This window comes from Puma concolor, chromosome C1 (assembly GCF_028749965.1).
Source record: "Puma concolor isolate L17-30 chromosome C1, mPumCon1.1.hap2, whole genome shotgun sequence".
Taxonomy (NCBI): domain Eukaryota; kingdom Metazoa; phylum Chordata; class Mammalia; order Carnivora; family Felidae; genus Puma; species Puma concolor.
The window spans coordinates 170,489,329-170,511,203 of NC_141674.1; the positions used below are offsets into that span (position 1 = coordinate 170,489,329).

The 21,875-nt window shown below is 39.5% G+C and overlaps 1 protein-coding gene across 1 annotated transcript in view; it reads left to right on the top strand.

Annotated features, from left to right (window-relative positions):
• Window positions 1-21,875, top strand: part of ITGA4 (integrin subunit alpha 4) — a 92,898-nt gene that overhangs the window by 58,924 nt on the left and 12,099 nt on the right. The window contains exons 16-21 of the mRNA XM_025933182.2: window positions 4,562-4,711; window positions 6,814-6,890; window positions 18,092-18,242; window positions 19,567-19,662; window positions 20,351-20,430; window positions 20,796-20,885. Of these exons, the coding sequence (XP_025788967.1) occupies window positions 4,562-4,711; window positions 6,814-6,890; window positions 18,092-18,242; window positions 19,567-19,662; window positions 20,351-20,430; window positions 20,796-20,885 (644 nt within the window). The remainder of the gene's footprint in view (window positions 1-4,561; window positions 4,712-6,813; window positions 6,891-18,091; window positions 18,243-19,566; window positions 19,663-20,350; window positions 20,431-20,795; window positions 20,886-21,875) is intronic.

Consider the following 21,875-nt stretch of genomic DNA (forward strand, 5'->3'; position numbering starts at 1 on the left):
CTTGATCTCTTACTATCATCTTTGGTTTAAAATCTAGTTTGTCTGGGGGCACCTGGGTGGCTCAGTCAGTTAAGCATCCAACTTTAGCTTAAGTCATGATCTCATGGTTTGTGAGTTCTAGCCCCATGTTGGGCTCTGGGCAGACACTGCTGAGCCTGCTTCGGGTTCTCTGTCTCCCTCTCTCTCTGCCCTTCCCCCACTTACACACACACTCTCTGTCTCAAAAATAAATAAACATTTAAAAAATAAATAAAGTCTTATTTGTCTGATATAAGTATGGCTACTCCAGCTTTCTTTGATGTCCATTGGCATGATAACTGGTTCTCCACCCCTTCCCTTTCATTTTGGACGTGTCTTTGGGTCTAAAATGAGTCTCTTGTAAGCAGCATATCAAAAGGTCTTTTTTTTTTTTTAACAATCCATTCTGATACCCTGTATCTTTTGACTAGAACATTTAGTCTATTTACATTCAGAGTAATTATCAATAGATATGATAGATATGAATTTAGTGCTGCTGTATTGCCTATAAAGTTGCTGTACATTTAGATTGTCTCTGTTGCTTTCTAGTCTTTGTTGCTTTTGGTCTCTCTTTCCTACTTAAAGTGTCCCCTTTAATAATTCTTGAAGAACTGGTTTAGTTTTTGCTTGTCTTGGAAACCTTTTATCTCTCCTTCTATTCTGAATGACTGCCTTGCTGAATAAAGTATTCTTGGATGCATATGTTTCCTGTTTAGCATGATGAATATATTATGCCACTCCTTCCTGGTCTGCCAACTTTCTGTGGACAGGTCTTCTGCTAACTTTATGTGTCTACCCTTGAAGGTTAAGGACCTTTTGTCCCTAACTGCTTTCAGGATTTTCTTTATATTTTTCAGGTTTCACTATGATATGTCATGGTGTTAACCTGTTTTTGTTGATTTTGAGTGGAATCCTCTGTGTCCCTTGGACTTGAATGCCTATTTCCTTCCCCCAGATTAGGGAGGTTATCAGCTATAATGTGTTCAAATAAACCTTCTATCCCTTTTTCCTGCTTTTTTTTTTTTTTTCTGGGACTCCTATGATACATATGTTATTGCACTTTGTAGAATCACTGATTTCCCTAAGTCTGTATTCATGATCTTACAGTTTTCTTTCCCTCTCCTTTTCAGCTTCATTATTTTCCATAATTTTATCTTCTATATCACCTATTCAGTCCTCTGCTTCCTCCATCCTTTAATCACATCCAGTCGGTTTTGCATTTCAGGTATAGCATTTGTTATTTCAGCCTGACTAGTTTTTAGGTCTCTTTCTCTGCAGCAAGTGTTTCTCTGGTGTTTTATATGCTTTTTTTCAAGTCTAGCTAGTATTCTTATGACTGTTATTCTAAATTCTTACTTAGATATATTACTTACCTTTTTTGAGCACATCCCTGGCTGTGTTTCTTCTTGATCTTTCTTTGGGGGAGAATTCCCTGTCTTGTCATTTTATCTAGTTTTCTGTCTTTTGTGTTAATGAAAGCTTGTTGTATTTTCTGCTCCTAAGTGTAATGCTATATTAAGAAGGGGTTATACTCTGTCTAGAGCATGGTGCTTCAGGAAATGCTTCTGGTGTGAAATGCTTCTGCTGCTTTCTCCCAGATCAGTCCTCTGCAGAGTTCCTCCTTGCTTTCACTAGGGAGTGTTTGGATCTTTAACTAGGTGTGTTTTGATTTGTTTGTTAAAATAAGCCTGATTTAAAAACAACAACAACAAAAAACCTCATCCAGAAAAAGAGAAAAGGAAAAGGAATAAAAAAGAAAACAAACAAAAAACTAGAAGCCTGATTCCAAAGAAAAAGAAAATAAAAAAAGATGGGAAAAAAAGAAAGAAAAGAAATAAAAAGAAGCCTGATCAAAAAAAAGGAACAAAAAACTATAAGCCTGATTCCAAAAAAGAAAGAGAGGAAAAAGACAAGAAAAAGGAAAAAAAAAAACAACAAAACACCTACTCCTATTTCCACCAGAACTGAAACTGGTACTTTAGAGTACTCTGTGATCAGTAGACTTGGTTGGAGTGTTTACGTTGGTCCTCTGGGGGAGAGGCCGGCTGTGCAGGCTCACAGAGCTGACCTAGTAAAGATGCTCCTGCAGGGTGGGGGTGGGGTTTGGTATAAGTGATTCCACCCTCCCCTGGGGGCACTGTGTTGCTCACTGAAGTCCAACCCTGCTGGTAGGCAGGGGGGAAGATGGTGTTACTCTGCTTTCTAGTCCCCAGGTCTGGGAGCTCTCACCAGCCACTGTTCAGGAAACCCTTACAGACACGCACACAATCTCCCCTCCTGTGCCCCAGACTTCCATCAGATCCTTGCACTCAACCCGTCTGTGCCTGGGCCATTGACATGCCTGGCGCCACAGCTCTTCTGTGTTTTAGTTCTAGTGCGCGGCTGGGATTCAAAACTCCAAATCTTTTTTTTTTTTTTTAGTATAATTTGTCAAATTGGCTTGCATACAACACCCAGTGCTCATCCCAACAAGTTCCCTCCTCAATGCCCATCACCCACTTTCCCCTCTCCTCCACCCCCCATCAACCCTCAGTTTGTTCTCTGTATTTAAGAGTCTCTTATGGTTTGCCTCCCTCCCTCTCTGTTTAGTAACTTTTTTTTCCCCTTCTCCTCCCCCATGGTCTTCTGTTAAGTTTCTCAAGATCCACATATGAGTGAAAACATATGGTATCTGTCTTTCTCTGGCTGACTTAGTTCACTTAGCTTAATACCCTCCAGTTCCATCCTCGTTGCTGCAAATGGCCAGATTTCATTCTTTCTCATTGCAAAGTAGTATTCCATTGTATATATAAATCACATCTTCTTTATCCATTCATCAGTTGATGGACATTTAGGCTCTTTCCATAATTTGGCTGTTGTAAAACTCTAAATCTTAAAGGATTACACTCCTCTTCTCTGGAGTAGAGCCTTGCAGTGCTGTGCCTGGTGACTTTCTGTCCCAGAAAAGCAGCTGCAGGGCTGTGCAGGTGCCTGGAGTTTATGGTGAAGCACAGAAAAGAGCTGCAACCAGTTATCTACCTTCTGCACATGCTTCTATCCCCTGCTGTTGAATGGCTACTCAAAGGTGCCACCCAGGTCTTTTGTCCTTAGGAAATATATCCTTCCAAATGCACTCCAGGAAGCAGAATGTTGTCTCCCAGAGTGACCCAGGGAATCCCCATACCACTCTGTCCACTCTCAGGGGCCTCTACCCTCCTTCTCCCCAGGAGCACTGACACCCTCCTAGATCAACTCCGGTGAATGGCACGAACTTCCAGAACCTCAGAATTTGAGCTCTAATGTTGGCAAAAACTTGTGATAGTCCATTCCTCCCAAGTCCCCAGTCATTGGTTTTAGGGGAATGCTTTTTTTTGCCTAAACCCAATGGGATGCTCACACTCTCTTGCTCCTGCGCGCACGCGCGCTCTCTCTCTCTCTCTCTCTCTCTCTCTCTCTCCCTCCCTCCCTCCCTCCCTCCCTCCTATGCAGAAAGGGTTCCCTACCCTACATGGCACTATAGCTTTTCTTTCCCCCACCTCACCTCACGTCTCTGCACCTCATACCTCAAATTATGAAGATTGTTCTCTTAATCCCTAGATCGATTTCCTAGGTGTTTCCTAGGTGTTCAAAATGATTTGATATTGCTCTAGCTGTGTTCAAGGGACAAGACTAGCCCAGGGTCCCTCTACTACACTGCCATCCTGACTACTCCCTCTGTAGTATATTCTTTTTTAATGAGGAGGCTAGTGAGTAATCATATAAAAAAATAATTTAATAACTTTTTAATGTTTATTTATCTTAGAGAGATAGAGCATGAGTGGAAGAAGGGAAGAGAGAGAGGGTGACACAGAATCTGAAGCAGGCTCTAGGCTCTGTGCTGACAGCTCAACACGGGACTCAAACTCACAAACTGTGAGATCGTGATCTGAGCTGAAGTTGGATGCCTAACTGAAAATACAGGAAATAACTTTCCTACATACCATTTATAATCTATTTAGAAATATAATTGGAAAAGCTCCACAAATAATAGCAAAGAAAATGATATATTTAATAATAAATGTAAAATCAAATGAATCACATTGAATTAAAACGTTACTGAGAGATATAAAAAGAAAACTTGAATAAGACTTGAGAGAGATCTCTTATTTCTACAGGTCTGCTACACAGAAATGTTAAATAGACTAAAATGTTGATTAGTTCTTTGAAATGATTTACAAAGAATTTGTAATGGAAAAAGCTTATGATATAATGTCAGGTGAAGACAGGTATGCCAAGAAAATATCACAAAAGTATGTCCAAATGTAAAACTATGTAACTATTACAGGATGGATAGGTTTTTTTCTATTTTTACACTTTTTGTGTCTTTTCCAATAAACATAAATGCTTATGGAATGTGGAAAAAAACCCACATTCAATGTATTTTAACAATTTAGATGAAAGGGGAAATAGTTTGTTTACCTTTCCTATGTTTGGCCTTAATGCAAGAAAAGAGGAGCTTTATGTCTATGTTTTTTGATTCACATGCTTATTCTGATTTCTAACTGATGGTTTTATATTCCCTTAGAAAGATGTGCGGGACATTCTCACCCCAATTCAGATTGAAGCTGCTTACCACCTTGGGCATCACGTCATCAGTAAACGAAGTACAGAGGAATTCCCCCCACTTCAACCAATTCTTCAGCAAAAGAAAGAAAAAGACAGAATTGAAAAAACGGTAAGAATATTTTCCTTTGTTCCAAACATTATGTGCATATAACTCAGTTTTTGAAATATTGCATAATTCTGGGGAAATGAATTCTCTTTCTGAATTCTTTAAAAATTTTTAAATCAATTTTCTTAATATACGGAGAGATTTATGCTGTGCCTTATTTTCCACTTTTCTTTACTTTTTATATTCCCTTTAGGATATTGAGCTCTGAGTGTGTTTCCATATGCATTTAGTTCAAAAAATGGTTTCCCATATACATGAGATGTTAATTTTCCCTCCTTGATACTTTCATATTCAACTATAGGCTTTTTAGCCACATCCCAGGACCCATTGCATTTTGAGATGGATCCTGCATTCTAACCAGTGGGCTGCTTTTTCTAGTGTATCCCCTAATAGCTCCGTTTCACTGGCAGATTGTTTACTCCCAGGAATCCGGTTGTTCGGACCTTTACTGTCCAACAGTGTCATCAACAGGATGTTTGGAGGCATGTTTTAAAGCATTTGCTAATGGCACACAATGTAAAAGGCAGAAGTGACATTTATTATTTTTTTAAATATGAAAATTATTGCCAAATTGGTTTCCATACAACACCCAGTGTGCTCATCCCAACAGGTGCCCTCCTCAATGCCCATCACCCACTTTCCCCTCCCTCCCACCCCCATTCAACCCTCAGTTCTCAGTTTTTAAGAGTCTCTTATGTTTTGACATTTAAAGGGCTGGTTCATATCCTGTTTAGAGTAATTGCCCTTAAGTCACCTGAAGATATTCGAGATTACAATCATTGCTCTCTAGAATACTAGATCAAATGAACATAACTTAAGAGCAAGTTTTCTTGATACTCTTATGAATATAATTGTGGAAATCAGTGTTTTCACTCTTCTTTTGAACTTCAATTGTCAATATCAACTATTTTTAAATATGTTTAATAATGAAAAATTCAATATTGTAAGTACACAAGCCAAAACCTTAGCAATTTATAGTTACGTTAGAATAATCTGCATTTTGGGGGGCCCTCGGTGGCTCAGTTGGTTAAGCATCCAACTTCGGCTCAGGTCATAATCTTGCAGTCCGTGGGTTCCAGCTCCGCATCCTGCTCTGTGCTGACAGCTCAGAGCTTTAGATTCTGTGTCCCCGCCTCTCTCTGCCCCTCCCCCACTCATGCTCTGTCTCGCTCTCTCAAAAGTAAATAAATGTTAAAGAGAAATTAGAATACCCTGCATTTTGATTTTTAGAACAACCTGCTTTACAAGTAAAAGTGGTAGGAAAAATATCACATTTACCTCATCATTTAGAGAAAGATTTACACTTCCCTTCTGCTGAGGTAGTCTGTGGTCTGACACCCTATCTGACAACATGCTAGTCATTTCCCATTTAATGAACCTAGCTCCTTCTCTGACTTGGTAGATTTCTCTCAGCATCTTTCCCTTTTTACCTGTTCCTCTTAGCTTCCTTTTTATCTCTCTCCACTTTTTCCTCTATCTTAGACCTCAGGTCTTCCCATGTACCTCTTAGTATCTCTGGGTCCTATTAAAATGTTCCGAGTTAAATAAGTTCTGGAACCCTTAGGATAGACTATCATTTAATTTAGCTCCAGGTGTCCTCCAGTAAAATTTCTAACTTTCTACATTTTGCTGTTTTTACTAAATGGAGGCTCACCTCCCATCACCTGTGAAAAGTGCATGCCATGCTTCTTAGTCATAAGTGGGATCACACGGTAGCACCAGAAAATTGAGAGGAATTCGGCGAAGGACACCCTGGCAGCACAGGCTTTAAATACCTACCTAGGGTACTACCTCAGTCTGCTTAAACTCATTTTTTTTATAGCAATTGTAGAAGAAACACTAATCTTTCCATTTAACACATCTAGGCTTTATGTTAACCTGTTGGAAGAACTTGGTACCTTTTAGTCCTGCAGTTACTTGTCATTGGAACTGTGACTAATTCTCAAATCAAACTCCAAAAGGGGCAAAATGAGGTGTTCATCAATTTTTTTTCACTTTTCTCGTGTACTACAGATGGCAATTTCTTTCTAAAAAAAAAAAAAAAGCATAGAAGCATACCTCCTTATTAAACTAACATAAAAAATACTGTTCTGTTTTACTTCCAGATAAATTTTGCAAGATTTTGTGCCCACCAAAATTGCTCTGCTGACTTACAGGTTTCTGGGAGAATTGGATTTTTTAAGTAAGTGTAGTTTCCTGTTCCTCAGTGAGATGGGTAACGGGTGTGTGCTTGTCTGTTCTGAAGAGACTAATCCTTGGGGATTAGAGGCATTCAATGAATTGAACAACATTCTGCTGAGAGAGATGAAGAGGTCTGTATATCCCTCCCTGAACATATATACTCAGAGCTAACCACTTTTTGAAAGAATGAGAATATGTGAGCACCAAGGTTTTAATCTTTTACTGACCACTCAGGAGATATTTCAGGATTTAATTGTGCCTTGGGTTATCATTATTGTAGTTATGTTTTAGACATTGTAAGTGCCTGTTAATAGAGTTTAGGTGGCAAAACGGGCTAACATCCACTAACATAAGGATTAGTTTTTTTTAATCATCCACAAACTGGTTACATAAGTCAGACTGATGTACAAAACAAAAGAAATACCTAAATGTATATATGACACATTTGAAAGGGAATAAACCACTTTGTTTCTCTAAATTCATGGATGGGGGGACAGTAAAAAGAAAATACATGTATCATGCCAAGAATCATGCCTCCACAAGACATAGTGAAAATTAGATAAAGGTTGCTTGCTTTTACTATTTTATCATGGGAAATAAGCCACTGCAACTTTGTATCCCATCTAAATACCTTATTTGGAAATTGCTCTGTGTACTAGAGGGAAGATAGGAGAAATGAGGACCAGAGAGAGAGAATCTAAACTTAGGTTGAAGGCTCACTGTGTACAGGAAGTGAAAGAGGAATCAGTGGCAGGACAGGAAAACGGTAAATGATTTTGTGGAGGTAGGGATAGAAGGGAAACAAGTTTAATTGGGGCATGTTGAATCTGGTGCGATTTCCATATATGCAGCTTTCCTCTTGAAAATCTAGTTCAGGATTGTATTTGGAAGTCTTCTCCCATTAGCAGTTTGTGAGCATGCGGGGCTCGGGGGTGGGGAGATGCGTGGAGATGGGAATTTCAGAGAAAAGAACCAAGGATCAAGTTGGGGAGGAGTCGACTTTATTTAAAGATCTTAACAAGAATAGCAAGTCCCTGGGGGGAAACTGAAGAGGTATCTTTGGAGAACTAAGAAGAGAACCAAACCCATCGTGAAATAGCCAATGGAGAATATAGAAAGAGGGATTTAATCCCGTAAAATTTTGTAGAGAGATCAGATACCACAATGCCTGAGGAAAGGTCATGGGAATTGGCATTTAGAACGGGACTGGCGGGTGAGAAAAGGCTGTCCCTGGCAAATTGTGAGATGGGAATTTCATTGCAGTAGTAGGCAGTCAGGTCTTAAGGGAAAAATAATATACTGGGGACGAGTAGTTTCAACTGAAGAATTTTTATGTAGTGATGAAATCTTTTATTTATTTAATCATGGAAAAACATGAACACGCGTGAGGGTCAAAGGCAGAGGAAAGACTAAATCCAAGAGAGAAATGTCCTTAAAACCAGGGGGCACTTTTCAGACTCGACCTGAACTCTCCTCTGAAACATCTGACAGCCGCTCACTTCACCTTTTGCACATCTTTGGCTTTAAGTTCCATGTTGCCATAGAACTCGCCTTCTGCTCCTACTTCTCTAGCTTTTTCTCAGTTGTTTTTGGAGGATCCATGCTTTTGGCTCTCCTGGGTTCCTGGACCATTCTCTCTCACCCCTTTCTCACACTCCCATATTTTCCCTGGGTAATCTTGCCCACAGCTGTGACCTCCCCTGGCCTGTCTACACTGCTGTTGCTCAGTATCTCAGAGTCCCACACCTACATTGGCAACTGTCCACTAAGACAGGTCCTGTTGGGGACCCAGTCACTGTCTACCAATGACACACCGATAGTTACCAAGGCCAACAACCTGGAGCTCAGCCTGCATTCTTCTCTTTTATCCCTGAAACACAATAAATTACTTAGTTCTGTGATACTACCACCTAAAGGTGTATTTGTTAATCTGTCCTACTTTTCTATCTCTACCACTATTGATCCAAACCAGGCGCTCAATATCCTCCCTGGATCACCAGGCTTTCCCACTTTCTGGCCTTTGGGCCTCTGGTTTTGTATTCTAGTTCCTCTACCTGGGGTGATTCCAGAGTGTGAGCTTTCTGACATAAACTCCCTAGCGTTGTTAGCAATGCTGCAGGACTTTTTTCCATTGATGGCAGGATACTTCAGAGTTGCTTGGCCCTGCATGCTTCCCTGAGCCTCTGTATCTTTTTGTTTCTCCCACTTACCTACCTGATTAATTCTTATTTACCTTATAAATCTCAGCTCTTTTCTAGGTAAAGCCCCCTTTGTCTCCAGCTACCCGAACCCAAGTCCTCCTGTGACCCTGGTCCCACTGCACTTAGGCTCACCACCATTACTGTCTGTCTCCACGCTATCCTGTGAGCTGCATCAAGGCAGGTTTCTGGCTTTTCATCCCAGTGCTCCCAGTGTCTAACACAGTGCCTGGAATGCTACAGGTGACTAATGGATGTTTGCTGAGAACAGAGCAAGGGCCTAAGGAAACAGTATGTAATGCGGTCAGACTCAGATGCAGGAGTTCGCCTTAGAGAGAAGTTAAGATTCTCCTTACCCTGAGCTAAGAAATTGTGAAAAGGTGCTTGACAAAGACTAAGAGAGCTCTGTGCGGAAGGAAGGGAAATGCAGAGAATTCATGGATGGCCAGGATATAAAGGGAGTTTATGTATGGAAAGCGAAGGCTTTGAGAAAAGACTTGAGAACTTGAAGGGAATGGGAAAAGATTCAAACGAGCTGTTAGGATAAATGGGATAGGAATGAGTAAAAAGGTTGACAAACAGTGTTGAGTACCCTGCTGGGGTGGGATCACATATGGCAGAGAATAAATTAATTCTTTTCACTTAGTCAATGCCAGTATAGCCTTGAGCATCCACAGTTGAGGGCCAAGAAGCCCTAACCTATTTGATTTATAATTGGACTTTATACTTAAATTATCCAGATTAGCTGTTCAAAGAGCCCAAAAACAATGACTACTAACTACTTTGTACCCCAGCATGTAATGTGGTGCCTTTGTTGAGTTATTAGATGAATAATTTACAACCTTCCCATTCATGTATTTATTTTCTTTGTCAAACGCTTAGTTTTCTTAGTGTTTTTGCTGTCACCGGCCTTTGATAAGCTTTCCCCCACACAGCTCTTCTTATCTAAGCTATAAATAAGTCATGTTTTCATTTTCATAAATCAGACACTCCCATTGTCCCTTTTGTCACCTTTCTCTGCAACCACTCTGGCCGATGAAAAAATGGGGCGTTGAAGTTTATGTGAAAATATCACCATGGATATGGATGCTTCTTTCCTGAAGAATGAAAGTACATCTTATTGAATTAAGATATTCTCTCACAATAAATTATATTACCTACTTTACATTTTTAATTTGATCATTTTTCTTGAAATCTATCAAGTTTATTGTGATTTTAAACAGCAGCCAGGGAAGGATAAGGCAGTGTTTCTGAAGGTGTGGCCTTTGAGTCACCTTTATGAGAATCACCTGTAATGCTTATGAGAAATGGAGTTTTCCAGGCCACACACCATCCAAATAGGAATCTATGGGTGCCAGGCCAGACATGTTCAGTAGTCATAGGGCTACGAGTGTTTCTTATCAAACTAAAATGTGGGCAGGGATGTTGTAGTTGAGTTTCAGGTTCGGAGTCAAACTAACCTGGTTCAAGTGGATCTACCATTTAGTAGCTGAATGACCTTTTTAGAGAAGCCTTATCAGTTCTGTAAACCTCTTTCCTCATTGATAAGAAAGTAAAATCATACCTACTCTACAAGGTTGTTTTAAGATAAAATGCAGTGATACAAACCGAGGGCATAGCACAAAGCCTGGAATACATAAAGGTTCCTAACAGTTATTGTTGATAACATTGCTGTTGGCATACGTACAGCCTTTGATTAAAAAGTTAGGGCATCTGGTTGGCTCAGTCGGTTAAGCTTTGGACTCTTGATTTCAGCTCAGGCCATAATCTCACAGTTTGTGAGATCTAGCCCTGCCTCAGGCTCCATACTCACAGCAAGGAGCCTGCTTGGGATTCTCTCCTCCCTCTGACCCTCTCTGGGTCACCTGCACATGCTTTCTCTCTCTCTCTCTCTCTCTCTCTCTCTCAAATGATAAAAAAACATAAAAATTTTTAATTAAAAAAAAAAAAAGTTTTAGTTTGGTGATAAAATGAAATAGTGCCAAAGAATCCTAAACATTTTCCACATATGTACTGGTTATTTGCCCAAAGTTTAATGTCTCTTTATGTCCCAAGAAAGCCACTGATTGACTGGGTCAGAATTTGTTAGTTTCACGAGGTTTGAGGTGGCAAGGATGCCAGTGTAAGGTATAAGTCCCACATCTTTTGTACCAACTAGGAAAGTTAAAGGCTGTTTCTGTTAGGTAAATGATAACTTGAGAAATTTTCAAATGAAAACTCTTAATTAACTTTTAGGCCCACAATGAAGGGTTCTGAAAATTGCTTTGCATTATAACAAATTCTATGCTATCAGACAGAAGTATGCCTCTCTCACCTAGTAGTCCCCTCTCCCTTGTTGGTAATAGTAAGCACACGTGACCACTCGTTCTATACATTCCCCTGAATATAACTCCACTGATACTAACGGTGTTCATGTGCCTCAGAGCTAGAAACCTGCTTTAGCTAAACGCATTTATTTCCTCAGTAAAGAACATGAGTTGTGAGGACTGTGGTAGCAGACTGCCTAGAGCAAACTATATAGCACACAGGCACACTCTGTCTCATGTCTTCATTAAGTGGAGGCTTCCCCCGAATGTCTAAATTCTCAGGACAATAAACTCCAATCAAATGGACTTGCACTGCAAAATGATCAACAAGGATGGTTTTATCAAGATCACAAATCTCATAGCAAGTATTAGCCATCACATAGGCTGTTTCAAATCCAGCCTTTCATATAGATTACTGATACAAATGACACTGCTTCCCTTGTCTACCTCAGTCAAGTGTCCCAGGCAAGTGGTGTAGCTTTTCCTGAGCAAGTGCATTCATATCAGTTAGGAATGCTTTTCACTGCAAGTAAGGATACTTGATGAATAGTGCCTTAAACAAGGAAGGCACTTAATTGTTTTGCATAAGAAGCAGAAGGTGGTGGGGCGCCTGGGTGGCTCAGTCGGTTAAGCATCCGACTTCAGCTCAGGTCATGATCTCGCGGTTTGTGAGTTCAAGCCCCGCATCGGGCTCTGTGCTGCCAGCTCAGAGCCTGGAGCCTGCTTCAGATTCTGTCTCCCCCCTCTTTCTGCCCCTCCCCTGCTCATGCTTTGTCTCTCTCCCCAAAATAAATAAATATTAAAAATAAGTAAAGCAGAAAGTGGCTGCAGATTAAATGGGCAGCTAGCAAAATTGGGACATGCATGGTTATCTTTCTAGTTCTCTCAGCTTTTCCCTCATGGTCACCCCATGGACGTAGCAGCACCTAGATTCCCAACAAGAGAAAAGGGGCAAGAGTAAAATTCTGGGTCCACTTGAGGCTGCTTTTCTAGGAAGGGAAGCATCTTTACAGATTTCTTCTTCTGATTGAGACCTTGTCACATGCTCATCCCTGAATCTGTCCTGGTGGAAGGAGAATGGAATCATCGTGACCATCCTAGATCAATCATAATTCATTCCCTGAAGCTAAACTAGGGGCTTCTCTTCTGCAATTTCAATGGAATACAGCCTTCTGCCTGAATAATCTGGGGTTCTTCTAGCAGCTAAGAAGGAAAATTACTGTTGGGTGGACATTGGGCAATGCACAGCATCTGCCACTATGCTGTTTGTCCCCAAAAGAGCAAGTCTAACAAAATTGTCTGTTTTTAAAAAGGAGATGGTAGGAATATATGCTTCACTGATCTCAGAGTTTTAGAAAGATGAATTACATGCTTTATACATGAAAACATGCTAATTACTAACTGTATCTTCCAATCTGTGTTCTTCTGCTGTACCTCTTGGGACATCAATGAGTTTGCCCCTATTCAAATGCAATCTTCTTAAATGTCAGTTAACTGATATATTTGTGGTTGATGAGAATTTTCCAGTATTTTCTTTTTTCCTGAAGTCAGTAGTAAAGAGAAAAAGAGGATGATTTGTCACATGGACCTATAGGCCACTTGCTGCAGGCTAGGTTTTTGTCAAAAATAAATGAGTCCTGTACCTTGACACAAGTACATTATCAGTTTACAATTAGATTTTGTTCTAACATCTTGATTAAAAACACGTTAGCTATGAAGCATTAATTCATTCTATCAAGGCAAACTGCATTCATTATACTAAGACTTGAGGAGGATTTCTCATAAAATAAAATAATACTCAGGGAAAATAGAGCCTTGTGCCGAAATACATCATTTTTCTATCTTTCCTCTTTCACTTATTAAGTTATGATTCTGTATGTACACAGTACCTTGATTTGTTTAAATTATGTGGGTTCTCGGCTGCTTTGTAAATTTCAAGTGTGCATTATGCACGTTTTAATGAAGAATGAGCTACGATTCCTGGGGAAAGCTCTGGTTCAGCCTTGTCGCACTTCCAGATGTGCACCTGGTCCTTTATTATGTCTCACATAAAAAGCTGGTGGGTATCTTTCTGACGGCACCTTGTTAATGAATCAAGATACAGTAAGATGTATATTAAAAAAAAAGAGAGTAGAGTTGTAATTATGGTAATGTGGCAAAATAGCTTAAAAATGGAAAATAAACCAGGAGTTTAGCCGCTGAAATGTGAACATTGTGTTTCTCTTTAATTTGCTGTTGTCTTGGAACCTAGCTGCTTATGCAGTACTTTCACCTTCTGTTGCTTGTCTAAGTGCCAACTTCTTTCCCAAAGGTGTTCAGTGACTAATGCTTTGGGTACAAGCCAGAATATTTTATAAATGTCTATTTCTAGGCAGCTCTTCTACAAGTCTTAATTAAACTTTAATGTCAAGCTGAAGTTTACTTTTAGAACCTCCTAGGCTCCTGTAGTTGTGACGGGACTGTAGAGCAGTGGGGGGTAACGTAGGGCAGCCGTGTTCTCCCACCTTCCCTCTCTGCCCTCTAACAGCTCCACCAAGCAGACGTGTACTTACGTAACACAAAGGTTTACGCCCTAAGAGTGATCAGTCACAGGCATTCCCTAACATGGTGGGAAAAATGGAGCCTGCTGCCACAGAGTGGCATTCTCCCACCTGAAATGGTAGCCATGGTTTAGAGTGACTGTTTTGTTTAGTTGATACACATCCTTGCAGAAAAGCTCCAACTTCTCAAACCCAGGGGTTAGAAACTAGAAATGCTACGTATGAACATGTTCCTCATTCCCTTCTCCTCAATGTCTCCCGAACCAACCAAGGAATTATGAGGTCTGGGGCATTGTTTTCTCTGATGCTGCATCTGATGCCATCTGAAATAACAAAGCCTTTGTTATTGCCAGAATAATACAGATTTTAAATATAGTCCTATTATGTTGTATGCTTATTTTGAAACTAATGGTATTTCTCAGTCAGATTGGTCTGTGGTATAGCCAGCAAACTTTTTCCATGAAGGGACAGATAGTAAATACTTTAGGCCCTGTGGGACAAAGGTCTGTGTCAGCTACTCAACTCTGCCATCATAGTGCAGAAGTGGCCACAGATGAATGAGCATGGCTGTATTTCAGTAAACCTTTATTACAGAACCAGACAGGGGCCCAAATTTGGCCTGTAGGCAGTTTTTGAAACCGTACTCCATGGGATGTTGGCTTTTTACATGACAGTTCTGTGGTACATTTTTAATTTATTGATACACTATAATTCCCTATATTTTATTAAATATAGTTTGTTGGTATAATTTAAGTTGGTTGCCAAACTTAACCAGATTTGGAGATTTTCAAGAGTTAATCCTGGATTAACAAACTATAGCGGTCTGCTCAGAGACAGACTAACCCAAAAGAATTATATTTATATGTTCACCAAAAGACAATAGCTCCAGACTAGGATTGCCCAAATTCCCAATGATAATTGAATGGGTAAATAAAATGTGGTATATTTACAAACTGCAATGTATACACCAGAGAGCATAAACCATTTAGAACTCCATGCATCAATAGAAATTAATGTTACAAGCAAAATTTTAAGTACAGAAAGCCTGATATTTAAAAATTCTCTGTGATTCCACTTACATGAAATAAAAAACTGGGCAAAGCCAGTCGATACTAATAAAAGGAAGATGATGGGTGGGGACAATAACTGGAAGGGAGGGGGGCAGAATATCCCATTCTGCCGTTAATATGTCTTCTTGATGTGGGTGCTCCTTTATTCAATGCATTCAGTTTATAATAATTACTGAGCTGTGCTCTTAGGATATGCATATTTTTCTCTTTGTACTATCGTGATAAGTAAGTGTAAAATGAAGAAAAAATTAGGATGAGAGGGGAAGAATTTTTAGGTATAAGTGAACTGTCTAACTTCTTAGAGCTATACCATTTGAAGTTAAAGAATACGGAGAAGTGTCTAAAATTTGCCCATTCCGAGGTTCATAAAAATAATTCTCAAAAATCATACTCTTTCCAGTATTGATCTTGCCATTAATGTATTGGTCAATTCAACAATTGTATTGCCACTACAATGTCAGTTGTGTGATGGGGTACAGATCATGTGAATGTAGTAGATGTTTACTTAATGAAACACTTAGAATTCACAGAACACAGAACCATGACTGTAACTTGGTAGAATTTATCATGATGAGTTAATGAACTTTTTACAAACATGTATCCAGAATTTTCTCCACTCTTTCCTTTAGTGTTACCCAGTCCTTTTTAAATGTTTGATACAGTTGTATACCACGTATATTTTTTGAACACTAGTTACATTTGCAGGCTCTGAGAAAGCAGTGGTAATCATGATTTAGCATCTTCTGTCTAGGAGAACTTATTCTAGTGATGACAAACACCAAACCATGTGAAAATACTTTCTTATAGGGGTGCCCAGTGTGCTTTGGGAGAGGGAGAAGCTGCTTCTGTTAGAATGCAGTGCTGAGTGATAGGGGTTAGCACTGAGTATCCACGGGAAAAACTTCTGAGAACTAGTAACACTGACACTTCACTGAGTCTTGAACATGAACAAATCACCCAGAGACGTGAAGAGGGAAGGTGTTAAAGACAGAGAGAGAGCTTCACAGAAGGTACAGAATGCAGGTGTTTGGATACCTGTTTGCAGTTAAGTATGGCTCAAGCAAAGGAATGAGTTGTGCAGAGTAGTGAGGCCTCATGTGCTGTGCTAGTTAAGTTAGCACTCTGTCTTGAAGGCGCTGGAGGACATTAAGTGGGCCTATGACGTTATCAAGTTGTTTTTTTTTTTTTTTTTCAATATATGAAGTTTATCGTCAAATTGGTTTCCATACAACACCCAGTGCTCATCGCAAAAGGTGCCCTCCTCAATACCCATCACCCACCCTCCCCTCCCTCCCACCCCCCATCAACCCTCAGTTTGTTCTGTTTTTAAGAGTCTCTTGTACTTTTGCTCTCTCCCACTCTAACCTTTTTTTTTTCTTCCCTTCCCCCATGGGTTTCTGTTAAGTTTCTCAGTTTGCTTTCTGTAAAGTGACCCTCCCTGGCAGCGTGAAAACTGGATTGGAGAAGGAGGACTTGAGAAATCAGTTAAGGGTATAATCCACATTAAGTCATGTTCAATCATGAAGTTTTCATACCTTTATATTAAAAAAAAAAAGTACTCCTAAAATTAAATAATCAGAATGGCAGAAAAAAAAAGAAGCAACATGCCTTTCCTACCCTCAGGCAAAAGTGGTTCCTGCCTTGGTTTCCCAGAGCTGCTTATTCACAACTCCTTTCCATGTATTCACAATATTTGTTTAAATTTTGTTTATACATCTGTCCTTTACTGTATATGCTCTATAAGGGTGGGAATTTATTTTTGTATCTGGAATAATGAATATCATGATTACATAGGAGCTTTCAATTACAGTTGATCAGTCATTCATGTGTCTTCACAGCATAAATTTTGAAACCTGTTCTTAAACTCTGTTCCCAGACACGCTTTGTTTGAAATCAATTCAGCAATAACTATTAAATGCAGACTATATGTTTAGTTTATCCAAACACTAATCTTCTATACAGATGTTGATTAGAATGATACAATGTAAACATGGGGAAACTTTCTCTCGTACTAGGTGAATATTTACCTTTCTAATTGTTATGATTACCCTCACCTGATGCTTTGCCTTGGGTCACATCCTTCACTGGTTAAAAATTACTCAATATCTAAGAATGTCTGTCTTTAAGGAGAGATTATAGAATCATTGTGTACAAGTTTTCTTTGACTCTTCTAATTCTCTAATTGGTAGAGAGACTGGGCCGTGCAGACATTTACCTTGAGACTTTAGAACATTCCTGCTGTGATACTTTGAATCAGTTCCTTAAGCCTCAGGTTTTTTATATATCAAGGTATTTTTCTGTGGATTTCGTGGACTGTGCATGAGCCAAACCTTCAGAGTAGTAATTATTACTATTACAGATGGTGACTGAGGCTTAAAAATGCTAAATGACCTCCTACCACCCAAAAGAACTAGGCCAGAGCCAGAACTTGAACTCACTCCTATGTCTAGATTCACAGCAACCTTCTCTTTCCAGTTCACGGGACGATGAAGCATGGCTGCAGTTCTGTGTTTAACTTGGTCTGGTTATTGGTAGAGGTGGCCAGCCTGCCTTAAGACATTGAAGGTAGCACGACGGACTGTAGTGGCCCCCACTTGCTGGGCCTAGCGGTCTTTTTCATGTGCTGTGCTCATTCCACCGAAACATCCTCTATTCTGGCGGAGGTAGTCTCTCTCTTCTCCTTTTCTCCTACTACTCCCCATATCCCCCTTCGGTCTGGGCAACAGCTAGTTCAGTGTCTTTCCAAGGGTAAAGAAAGAAAAGAAATAAACATCTTCACTTCTGGAAAAAAAAAAATACGGTGAAATATGAGAAAAATCTGTTAAAGTATAGAAGAAGCGAAACAGAAAATGTAAAGCAGATTTGCTTAATTATAACTAATTAAAAATAACAAACTTCCCGGGTAATAGTTGGCTGAATTTATCTGAAACATGAGAACTTGAGTTCTTTCGAGCATGAATTTGCATCTACTTGCATGAGATCATCTCCCCATGGTGTTTTTCTAAATTAGTATTGTATGTTCAGGATAAACGAGGAGATGGGATTTTTATTTCCCAAACAAGAACTAAATATTAACATCAATTTTCAGGCCACATGAAAATAAGACCTATCTTGCTGTTGGAAGTATGAAGACCTTGATGTTGAACGTGTCCTTGTTTAATGCTGGAGATGATGCGTACGAAACGACTCTGCACATCAGACTCCCCTCCGGTCTTTACTTCGTTAAGATTTTAGATCTGGTAAGTTTCGAAAACCACAGTCGCATTCGTTTTTAAAGTGTAAATGGTATACTCCATTTCATCAATGTTAGGCCTAAATATTTGGGGTAGATGCAGACTTATCACTCAAGCTTCCATTGATTTTTGAGACTTCGTTCATGCTCCTGATCAAAATGGCAAGTTCCTTGGGATCTGAGATCAAAAGAGTTAGCTTCCTGCTTCCAAATGCTACTGTGTGAGAGACGCAACTGTCCAATTGTCCAAGCAAGCTGTTTGGGTGCCATTGCTTTTCTCACAGATGACATGCTCATTTGGTGCTACAATCCTGCTCTTCTTGGCTGGGGTCCCTGCACAGGCAATATTGGTCCTCTAAGCTGGGCTCCCATAGTTACTGCTCTTCATTTTAAGTTCACATGCCCAGTATTGTTCCCAAAGAACTTCCAACAAATACCGTACAACCAGCAGTCTTCCACAAATTCTGACATCTTGGTGCCAACCAGATCACAGGCAATTTCTCTTTTCCTACAAGAGTTTGAAGCACCTAGAGACCTGTTCTTACCACCATGCCTCAATCGTCAACACTTAAATCCATCATCCAGGCATTAATAAGGTTGATTTCAAAGGGAAAAGCCTGTCACTTTCTCTTTTGATGCCTATCTTATCCAGAGGCCATCTCTTCAAACCAAGGACATGTAGAGAGGTCTTTGACTCCTCAGAAATAAGTTACCCTTTTCTCTAGAGCATCGGCAGCCTATTTGCAATAGTATGAGAGAAAAGTCAAATATTCAGTGTATGTGATATGTTATATAGTATATATAGTATATATACATGTCTAGTATATATACATCTACAGTATATAGCTAACAGTGTATATTTATATACGTTTCTCTGAATATTTGACTATATATATCTAATTGTGATGACCGTTACTACAATTATATACTTTGTCACATTCTCACATCTCAGACAAGAAGGCCAATGAAATATGAACTTCCTTAATTCCTTGCTTCAAGGTTTTTCAAGGAACTGGATCTTGAATTAAATAGAGAATACAAACAGGGATGAAAGCTACAGGTCCAGGAAGTATTCTGTGGAAAATTTACATGAGTATTAAAATATACCAATATATGTGTATCCATGGACACACATATTTATAAATTTTTATTTACATATTTATAAATTTTATTTTTATTTCTATTTATCCCCAAAGTAAACAGAAAAAAAAGTCTTCCAGGAGAGCAAATTCTTCAGGGATGATTTTCTTTTAAAAAACCATTTTCTAACATATGTTATAAACTTCGGGTTTCCTTCTTACCTAAGCCAGTTGTTTCATTTTTCCTTTTAGGAAGAGAAACAAATAAACTGTGAAGTAACAGACAGTGCTGGCTTAGTAAAACTCGACTGCAGTGTTGGATATATATATGTAGATCACCTATCAAGGGTAAGCATTTAGCATGTTTTACTAACATGAATATAAAATATTTTCTATTTCTTCCATGTTTATGCCACATGCAAATATAAAATTTACCATTATTATTTATTTGCTTAGAGTAAGCAGCTAAGTGATGAAATAAAACTCCAACCAACTGGGCTTGAGATTTTTGAGATTGTGTTTATATTCTTGGCAATGTTCACTGAAAAAAAAAAATTAAAAAAAAAAGCAGGGGCACATGTTTGTGTCAAGATGGGCATGTGAATGTGTGGATCAGGATTCTGCTACCCTGTCTCACCCTTCTCCAACACTCCCCCCACCCCTCTCCACCCCAGGTGGTCCTATCTGCCAGGCATGTTACCTCTGCTATACAAAAAGGTGTTACTGGCAAGAGTCCTCACTCAAGTTGTTAAAGCATCTCTAATTTTGTCAGTCTGGACCTGCCTGTCTTTACATTTAGAGGCGGCTTTGTCTCTGAGTGTCACTTGTGGAAACGCTGGTGCTTGAAAATTGCCACAAACCCAACAGCGTCCCCATAGCTCACCGCCTAAGAGAGGGCTAATCTGTGCTTCCAGAACTTAGTCTCAAATCTGCATTCCACAGACCATAAACATTAAGGGAAATTAAAATTCAGATTATAAAAAATATTACTTCTACGTTTAAAAAAAATGGGCATGTCCCTCTCTGCGTTTTACAGATAGATATTAGCTTTCTCCTGGATGGGAGCTCACTCAGCAGAGCAGAAGAGGATCTCAACATCACAGTGCATGCCACTTGGTACGTTTCATTGTGAAAAAAAGAATTGTGCTAAAGGAAATGGACCCCTGACTTCAGGGTGTCGGTAGGGCGGGGGAGTTAGGGAGAATCATTGGAGCTGTGTTCCATTGTCTGCCGGAGAAAATTTCGCTTGTGTGATCTAAGGAAAAAAAAAATCTGTCTGTGGAGCAAATAACACTGTAAATAATGGGAGTAAATTTTTGCCAACCCTGTCATAAACATTTCTTACTACTGCATCTCCTTTTTTCTCCACTCCCCAAAGCCTCCAAGTATATTAGGTATACATGGTATGTGATTAGTTCTCTCTGAAGATGATTTTTATGCTTGATGGATTCTAACAGGGTGTCTTCTGTTTGCTTCTGTAGTGCAAATGAAGGAGAAATGGACAATCTGAAGCGTAACAAAGTGACTTTAGCAATACCTCTCAAGTATGAAGTTATGCTATCTGTTCATGGGTAAGTAAATACTAAGGCCTCCTATAAAGCTGAGAGCTGATTTTATTTTTTCATTTTTCAGATGTTGATTTATTTTTGAGAAAGAGAGAATGAGCAGGCTTAACGCCGTCAGTCCAGAGCCAGACACAGGGCTCTGTCTTACGAACCACGAGATCATGACCTGAGCTGAAATCAAGAGTCAGATGCTTAACTGACTGAGCCACCCAGGAACCCGGAAAGCAGATTTTAAATTCTGTTTCTTCTTACACTATTGGTCTAAAATATATTTAATTTTTTTTGAAGGAAAGATCCTATGCTGTTTCTGTCCCTTAGCCCAGACCTTAAGTGTTGCATTCCCTTGCTTATCTGTTTGTTATTTTCATGCACTCTATAATCATTACTGAGACTTCTTCAAATTAGCACCCAATTGGAGATTTCTTATTGGAAAAGTCTCATAAGCCTCTAGCAGGTCATGCCCAACCTTTCAGTTTTATGCTGTGCAGGCCAGGGGCCCCAGTGTGGGGCAGCATTCAATTGGAATGAATCAAGCTCAGTGGCTATGGCAAGCGTGAAGTTCAGAGAAGCATAAGCTTAGTCAAATCACCACTCTCCAGAGCCCACATCTACTTCTATGCCAAAACGATTGAGTTATGAGAGAGCCAGCTGCAAGGTGTTCCCTGTCCACTCTCCATACCCATAAATTATGGAATTTCTCACTTGTGGCCTCGGAGCCAGCGTTCACTGGTTCCCCGCAATGTTAGTGATTGATTGTGTGGACCCTCCTCAGATCAAGAAGGAAATGTATGGAGAAAGATTTAAGGGGTATTGAGAAAACCTTTTGTGATTTTATTGGAAATGACTCAGGCTATTAGTCTTTAAAACCATTATTTTTAAAAGAATACAAGATAGGAGATACCAAACACACGGACTGATGAGCTTTTCTTGTTGCTGTAAATAAAACCATCGCCAATCATTTTTAATCACCCATAGAGATGACATGTAATTATATAA